At 35.6% G+C, this 9,489-nt stretch overlaps 1 protein-coding gene across 1 annotated transcript; it reads left to right on the top strand.

Moving 5' to 3' along the window:
- Positions 1 to 8,811, top strand: LOC117335865 (ATP-dependent RNA helicase DDX55-like). Its single transcript, XM_033896118.1, has 5 exons — positions 1 to 405; positions 2,867 to 3,354; positions 3,824 to 4,398; positions 5,005 to 5,239; positions 7,638 to 8,811. Exons 1-5 carry the CDS (start codon positions 6 to 8, stop codon positions 7,695 to 7,697), a joined length of 1,758 nt encoding a protein of 585 aa, XP_033752009.1. The 5' UTR covers positions 1 to 5; the 3' UTR covers positions 7,698 to 8,811.
- The last annotated feature ends 678 nt before the right edge of the window (positions 8,812 to 9,489 follow it).

The following is a 9,489-nucleotide window of genomic DNA, read 5'->3' as shown; positions in this document are numbered from 1 at the left end:
CAAACATGGAACCCACGTGGGAAGAGTTGCCAGTCACACTTTGTGATTCTACTTTTAAAACACTAGATAAGTTGAAATTTGTGAAAGCAACTCCTGTTCAAGTGGCATGCATACCATTATTTATTGGCAACAAGGACGTGGCAGCTGAGGCAGTGACTGGAAGTGGCAAAACTTTAGCTTTCCTTATTCCTATACTTGAAAAGCTTGACAAGCAAGTGAGAGAAACAGGGAAACTGAAGAAACACGAGATATTTTCTATCATTCTAACTCCTACAAGAGAATTAGCATTCCAAATCAAAGAGGTCATTGACCATTTTCTTGAAAATCATGATGGCGTCGCTTCTATATTGTTTATTGGAGGCGAAAAACCACAGGATGATATAAATAAGTTCAAATTAAATGGAGGTGAGATTACAAAATGTATATTATAATTTCTTAACCTAATTAAATCAGAAAAATACAATTGAAATGGGAGTAATATAACAGAAGCTAAGCCTAAAGGAGTTACATGAAATTGTTATGATATTGACTTTAATTCATTTAATCACCTTGACCACAGGGACATGTCTAGTTTTATATTAAAAAAAATAGGCAGAAATACCTATATATGTCAATATATATATAGGTATTTCTGGCTATTTTTTTATATAAAATTAGACATGCCCCTGTGCCTTAACAGACCGCCGGGCTGTCAGGTTTTGGAATGAGGCTGCCAAAGGTGATGTCCCTCTTGGGGGATTTATAGGCCTAGGGGGCATAATGTCCCTAGGCCTCCAGCCCTTACCCCACACAGCGGAAAAAATGAATATTCTAGATGCAGTTTCCTGCATTCTAGTTCATTCTGAGTATAAAAATATTAGATCTTACGCATCGGTTCAATCATGAAAAAAGTTTTGAAAATAATATTTTTGAAGTAAATGAAGAAAACTTTAGCTGGACATTATAAATTTGATTGGAAATGTTGGCAGCCTACAGGGCTGCTGGTCTGGACATTCTAGGAGCCCGACCAAATTCCAGGCAGCCCAGGGCTGCCGGGCTACTGTTAGTGTCAATCCCTGAACATTTGCAATAGCTAATGGCTAAGCCATTATTTTATTAGCATGGGTAAGTTGTTACTTGACGTTGATACATTTCAAAACAATACTCTATTGAGCTAATAAAACAAACAAGTGTAATAGGAAGGAGTAATAAAAAATACCCCGTCAAATTGTCAATGGTGGGGCTCAAACAAACGGCCTCTTTTTCTCTATGCCGTTGTGTATCTTTCAACAAGGCTAAAAGGAACACTAACTTAGCTAGTAAGCTAGAAACTTATGACCATCGCATATGCATGATAATGTCAAATGACAAATCGAAAGACCAGCAGCCTCTTTATAGTAAGTGACCGTACACTCTACATGTGTAGGTCATAGATAAGTCATTATTGTGAAAAACTACATTTTTAAGTTACTTTTACAAATAGACTTTAGTTCTTAGATAAGTTTCTATAACAGATTTGACAACAATGTTTTTGACATAATATATCATTATAAAGATGTATCATTATTGTAAAGATACCAGGCAAGTCATTATTGTGATGATTTTTATGATAGATAATAGTAATTTCAACATACCAAGTCGTTACTATGTCTGTATGATGTAACTAAATGGTAATTGTCTCCTACTGGTCACACTGGGGAGGGGAGGGGGGGGGGGGGGGGGGGGGTCGCTATAAGGATTTAATTTCCTCTCCAGTTGTCTTGAATTGTATCAACATGATTATGCAACACTTTCATTCTCATCTCGATGAGGGATTTTTATCAAACTTCACACAATGATGATGACCGTAATATCTCCGACAAGTTCAAGTTTTAGGGATTTTGGGTCAAGGTCCATTTACTCGATTGCATCACTTTTATTATTTTAAGCTGGGCCAGTAACATAAGGGACATGTATTGCTTAAGCAAAAACCAGTATGCTTGTTAAAACAGCATATTATCTGCGAAAAAGCCCTCGTCAACAAATACCGTATTTGACCTAATAAGGGCGCAGGGCGCGGGTAATTGACAGTGGGGGCGCCCTTATTAAGATTAGTTATTCTGAAGTTATATGAAACAGACTGTACCTTATAGCAGAATACCCAAGGTTGTGGAAACGGTAAAATATTCAGTCATAAAAATATTCCAGATGAAGATATCTATTCATTATCATATATTAAGCTTAAACATCACTTGAATACTCCTGTAAACTTGTAAACCATGCCAGCTGATCTTTAGACCAGAGAACGTGTGTTCCACCATTTATGTTCAAATGGAACTCTTGTGTTCTATTTATAGAAACAGGTGATTTCCCAGATCATATCAGACATCGTTTTCTTTGACCTAATAATTGATTTACAATGTCTTTTACTAGCTTTCTGTTCTGAACAAAAGTTATTTATCAACAAGAATGAAGTATTTACTTTATCTTCAAATAAAGATGGTAAGTTATTATTTGTATGTGTGTTTAGTTTTAATACAAGTCCCCATCAATTTTGCAGAATCATCAATTTTGCAGAATCATCAATTTGAAATAGAAATTTAAGTGGTTCAAAAATAAGCTAGTGTAAATGTAAGTCATACTACACATAAGTAAGTTGATTGATTATTAGCTCACCTGTCAGAATGTGTGTCGGGTATATAAATCTTCTCTTTCTTTCAAACAACTTCCTCTTGACAACCAAGAGGTCTTAATATTGAACCAGTAATTCTATTGGATGAAGCCAAACAAGGTTTGCAAAAAGTAATGACCTTGACCCATGTGCTTATGATAAGTTATATGTATTTGTGTGATAGATTAAAAATATAAAGGGTACATGTGGTGTTATTCCAGATTTTATGTGTTTCAGGTCATATTGTGGTTGCTACTCCTGGGCGCTTTGAGTCATTATTAGAGAAAAAGTGGGATGGATGTAACCTTGCAGCAAGTGTGAAATCTCTAGAAATTCTTGTGTTGGATGAAGCCGACCGTCTTTTAGAAATGGGTTTTGAAGCTAGCATTAATACAATCCTGAGTTTTCTACCAAAACAACGCCGCACAGGATTATTTTCTGCTACCCAGACAGATGAGGTAGAAAAACTCATCCGAGCTGGGATGAGAAATCCAGTTCGGATTAATGTAAAGGAAAAAAGGGACAGCTCTGACACAAGTGCAGTAAGGAGGACACCCGCATCTCTAGAAAACCAATACATGATCATGGACAGTGATGAGAAATTTAACCAACTCATTCATTTCTTGCACATTAACAAGGAGATCAAAATACTGGTGTTTTTCAGTACGTGTGCTGGTGTTGACTATTTTTCTCAAGCCATACAACATATCCTGAAAAAGTCCCAGGTGAGTGTGTGCAGCTGATTTCAGCCATACTGTCAAACAAATTTTGCAAATGATAATGAATGAGTGACTTATATGACCCATATGCAAGGTCAAGATATATTGGTATGTCAGATTTGTTAAGTGAGTAACTGAAAATCATACTAACTGGTAGTATAGGCTTATTGGAATGAAGGACAATTCTTCTGAATAGGCTAGTCCTATTGTTATGATCATGATAAATGACTTGATCTTTGAACGAAGTATACCGTAAGCCGCGGATGAATAGAGTTATTAAGGCCTATTGGGGCACCTGGAAATTCTCATCTTAAAACTGTGAACAATAACAATTATCTTAGACATATCAAAAACATGTTTAAAAATTGAGTTGTTGTAAAATGAAAGTGTCAAGATCTAGATATTTCATTAAATTCATTGTAAATACATATGTATCTTTTCAAATGTTTTATAATGACAAATGTTTATTTCCTAGATTCTTTCTATACATGGTAAAATGAAGAAAAAGAGGAACAAGATATTCTCAAGATTCCGAACAATGGAAAGTGGTGTGTTACTGTGTACAGATGTAATGGCAAGGGGAGTAGACATCCCAGAAGTTGATTGGGTTGTCCAGTACGATCCGCCCAGCTCCGCAAACTCCTTCATCCATAGATGTGGACGCACGGCGAGAATTGGCAACAAAGGGACTGCACTTGTATTTTTATTACCAACTGAAGATGCTTATGTGAAATTCATTGAAATCAATCAGAAAGCACCTTTAAAGATGACAGAAAAAGCAGACAATGTTCAGAATCACCTGCCAAAACTACAGAAAATGTCTATCAAAGATCGTGCCATAATGGACAAGGCAGCCAAGGCCTATGTGTCGTATGTACAGTCCTATGTAAAACATGAATGTAGTATGATCTTCAGAGTAAAGGACTTAGACTTTGGTAGACTAGCAACAGGGTTTGGACTGGTACGTGTCCCTAAGATGCCAGAATTGAAAGGAAAAGTGCTGGCAAACTTCATTCCCCCTGATGTAGACTGGAGCACAATACCTTACAAGTTAGTAGCTGTCGCCTTGTATTTAGTCAACTTTAAATATTTATAGTTACGATGGTGATTATTTGGTTACCACAGAGATTATTGTTAGTCAGGAACATTTGTTTAACCTCAAGTGTTATATCCTAAATCAATTGTTACTATGGTAATTATTCTGTTACCTTGGGAAATATTTAGATTGTCCTGTTATAGCAGAGAGCATTCAGTAACCTTGAGGAACTTAGAGAGTGAGAGCATCTGTAGGGTAGTAATTACTGGTGATTATTCTGTAACTATGGAGTTTCCGTAGAGAGTACTTGGTAGGGTCTAGTTGATTATTTCAGAGTGTTAAAATACATGAATAGTACAATATTGGGTTTGTTATTGGCAAGGATTAAAACAAATGTACAGCAAACCATCTTGTCATTTAATGCAAAGCCACATTAACATCTGGTCATAAGTTCTCATTAACATGATCAACAAAAGTCTTAGGTCAACATTTTAGAATAATGTTTATAAGCCAATAATGAGGTTAATTGAAAATTAGTTATTTAAGATGCAATGAAAATTACTCATGAGTTAAATAATTCACATAAAATGTACTAAACTCATCACATGCTTTAACCTCAGAGACAAAGTCAAAGAGAAAGTAAGACAGGAGCAGCTGAAAAGTGGAGAAATCGTGAAAAAGGGAAAGATGAAAAAACCTCTACAGACCAAGTCCTGGTCTCAACACAAAGATCGCCAGGACAAGAAAAGGAAACGCAAGGAAAAATTGGGCAAACGCAAACAGGAAATAGCTGAGGAAGACATTGATGATATTGACAAAGATTTGAAGTTAATGAAGAAATTAAAAAAGGGAAAGGTACGAAAAACAATATTGGGGGGGGGGGGTATTGATACCCACCATTTGTGGTCAAATGGATAAATCAGGGAATATGATCATTTAGGAATGCCTCAACCATTTGATTTGGTGATCTTTACCTTTAGCCACACAATTCCGCATTTGATTCACTTCATACTGTCAGAACAAAATATTGTCCAATCAAAAAGCTTTCACTTATATCTTTGACCTTGTGACCTAAGTTTGCCATCTGTTGGTCTCTAAAGTGATGCTTCATGTCCAGGCATCAAGGCGAGTTTGTGTGCAGTTTGAGATCTGTCCAGTATTTTCTGAGAAAGAGCATGCAGTAACAAGAATTGTTTACAGACAAAAAGTGATTTGATCAGCCCTCCATCTGGTGTTAGGCTAAATTAATACCACTGTTATACATTAATATACTGCATTGGTGAAGTAAAGACTACCAGCTGTTTGTCAATCCAAGTAGAACATGATACAGAGAAAATCACACCCTCAAGGATTACGATCTAACTTAGCATACTTTTTATCCATTCTGAAAGGGTTCAGCAGGGATCATTTTGGAGGGGGCCATTGGTCCACAATTTACCTGAATGACCCACATGATTCAGAAAATTTCTATAAATAGCCCATAAATTATATTACAGATATTGGGGTAGTTCTTTTTCTTGAAAATGACCCATCCATTTGATAACCAAAAATAATCCCTGGGTTAAAGTTTATATATCACTGGATCATCAAATGTTTCCTCTGAAGAGGATTGCTTTAATGTTTAGTTGGCTGCTTTGTTTTATACACCTATCTAATTATGACACGTGCCTTATGGTATAATGTCTCAACAGTTAATGGTTTAAAGTTTTGAGACGAGTTTATTCAATGGTCTACAGTCAGATAATGTTGTGTTGGTGTCCGAACTTTTTGCGTTAATGTTCTTTTTGGGTCTGATAATGATGATATACAGTACTAGTAAAACTCACTTGTGTCGAACAAGGTTGAATCGAATACATCGGATGAGTCGAACGTTTCGTTCGGTCCCGATTTTTTCCCTTCTTTATCTTAGTAAATTAAGCACGGATGACTCGAACACTGTTGAATCGAATACTGCGGTTGTGTCGAATATATTTTGTGGTCCCTCCCTTCTAAACTATACCAAAATTTCCATTTTTGTGTCGAACATCGAGGTGTCATGCTGTCTCAGGTAAAATTTGCTGGCCTCGTCTAGATTGACCGAGTGTGACCGATCACCCGTAACGGTGTAAACAGAGCCTATTATTAGTTTCCGGCTGTCGTTTTTTGTTATGCGTGGATACGAGCCGCTATAAAAGCGCGTGCGTTCATTGAGACAAGTATCAGTCTATCGATACATGCGCATAACGACACATCTCTCCATTATACATAGTATACGTTCTCAATACAAACGCAAATGAGTTTTTGTTCACATTACGGAACTTGAATATGGAATTTGAAGAGGTAACTTTATATATATACATATATATTCTATTTTACAATAAAAGAAAGTATCGACAACACAAACTATTTGGGCCCCAACAAAACATGTACCTAATGAAATTATAAACAGAGTAAATATGAGTAAATTCCTACCTGAGTCTTTCCAGTGGGATATGCAGCAAGAACAACTTTACAACTGTTACATCATTATATCCATAGTTTCCATCGAAATATTTTCCGTGTCTTCGTATTATTTGTGCACGTGTCATAACGCAATTAAAGCGTGATAAAACCGCACAACAGCCCTAGTGTAGTGTAGACAATAGGAAAACATCCGAGGAGTGCTTGTGTAGGATACGAGTAAAAATCGGAACTCCTCGGACTGTTTACTTGTTATGAAAATGGCTGCACCCACGAAAAACACGTGAGAAGATGGATAGAGTATTTGGGATTAATTTGTTATGCATTTTCAAGCATTTGTTTGGAGACTTTATTTTCAACAAGAGTTGAAAGATAATTGAGAGACACTGACCATCTTTCTGTTCAAGTTACAGGTAAGTGCTTCTGTTTGGTGTCGTTCGCGAATACAGTTGTAGGTCACGTGGTGTACAGATATACAGGTGTGTCACCGTGAACAACTGAGGTTAGAGTGAATGCGAGTGTGACGAAGCACATTCTTTTTATAGCAGCGGCGGCTTGGTTGTATCCACGCATAACAAAAAAGAAAAATGTCTGCCCGTCCTTAGATACGACACTACCATAACTGGGGATTGTCTCGGAAACGATTTTTGGAAATCTGTACATGTATTATTTTTTTTTAATTTCAATTGGATGCTTTTTAACTTGCACTGTCAGCTTTAAGGGGTATGACTTAGTAGAACTTTCCATGATTATGAAATTGTAGCATGCTCAATATGATATATACATGTATATGATAAATCTGTTTTTGTTTCAGATATCAAAGGAGGATTTTGACAAGGAGTTTGCAGATGACAGTAGCTCAGACGAAAGTTGACCAGTGTACCTTATGGAATTAAAGAACTATTATAATAAAACATAGATTAATCATAAGTTTGACCTGTCTTCTCCTGGACATTGCTAAAGTGGTGAAGGGATATGGGCACAGCTCTTTTAAAATCAGTGTATTAGTACTATTCCATTTAAATAATGAGGGTACATCAACTCTTAGGACTATTCCATTTAAATGCATTAGCATACTTATAAGGAGGATTGGAAGAACAATTAATGCAGTAGTCTTCCATTTATACACCAACTAAGAATGGTTGACTGAACTTAGACTATTCCATTTAATAATTGTAGGATATGTCATAAACAACTGCTTACGATAAGATAATGTAAGCCAGTCTCAAATGGATGCAAAAATAGTGCTGTGGCTTGTCCTTGAAGTACTCTAGACTTGCATTATACATATGCTGTGATTGGTCTTCAAGGAGTATAATTTAGGTTGTATATAGTTAACTATGGTGGTTATTATCTGTCTGTGTTCTCTTTCCTCAGTAATATGGTTTAAAAATAAATTCTGTATAGACAAAGGAACTTGTCTACATGTCATGAATGTAGGGTCTTCATAGTTTATCAGTTTAACTACATGACACATTGAGGGACAACAGCTGATATGGATACTCCATATGGCAGTCATTAAATAAATTTAAGTCAAATATTAATTATATACACATTTATATGATTTATCAGCTATTTTTAAAGGATTATTGATATCTGTAACCTTTAAATCTGCTTTTATTCATTTGTGGAGTTATTTTTAATAGCACATTTAACAGAAAATGTTTTTAATTTCTTGAGCCCTTGGTGATAAATCTTTATTTAGTATGAAAGTACTTTTACTGTATACTAGTTACTATGGTAACAAGTCATTAATATGAATCCTATTGGTCAATAGAATTTCTAATAATATAACAATTATACTAGCCCAGAAACATCTGTCTACATAATCATCTATTCCTATAAGTTGTCATCGTTTACAATATATTGAAAGTGAAAATAGCAGGTACTTGACAAGCATAAATGAATGTATCGACAAATTAATTGTTGATTTACCAAGCATTAGGTAGTATTTTCAATGAAAGTACCAAATAAACTGAATAACATGGGGTGTTTGTTGTGTATATATGTAGTACATGGATGTTCTCATGCTGGTTATGAAACCACAAAATTAATTAATGTAGTTGATACACTTCATGCACTCATAAGAAAGTTTGTTTTTTAGGACGTTCACACTGTGAAATCGAGAACCTACAAATATTCCATGTCATAGAGTATTCAGTGAAGATAAATATCACCGAGTACTCGCTAGTAAGATAAATATCACTGAGTACTCGGTAGTAAGATAAATATCACTGAGTACTCGGTAGTATTCCATGTTATAGAGTATTCAGTGAAGATAAATATCACTGAGTACTCGGTAGTATTCACTGTTATAGAGTATTCAGTGAAGATAAATATCACCGAGTACTCGGTAGTAAGATAAATATCACCGAGTACTCGATAGTAAGATAAATATCACCGAGTACTCGCTAGTAAGATAAATATCACCGAGTACTCGAAGTATTCCATGTTATAGAGTATTCAGTGTAGATAAATATCACAGAGTACTCGCTAGTAAGATAAATATCACCGAGTACTCTGTAGTATTCCATGTTATAGAGTATTCAGTGAAGATAAATATCACCAAGTACTCGCTAGTAAGATAAATATCACTGAGTACTCGCTAGTAAGATAAATATCACCGAGTACTCGGTCGTATTCCATGTTATAGAGTATTCAGTGAA

The sequence above is a fragment of the Pecten maximus genome, chromosome 10 (genome assembly GCF_902652985.1).
Source record: "Pecten maximus chromosome 10, xPecMax1.1, whole genome shotgun sequence".
Taxonomy (NCBI): Eukaryota; Metazoa; Mollusca; class Bivalvia; order Pectinida; family Pectinidae; genus Pecten; species Pecten maximus.
The sequence above is the reverse complement of the archived record's forward strand: the minus strand, read 5'-3'. Positions and strand labels throughout refer to the sequence as shown.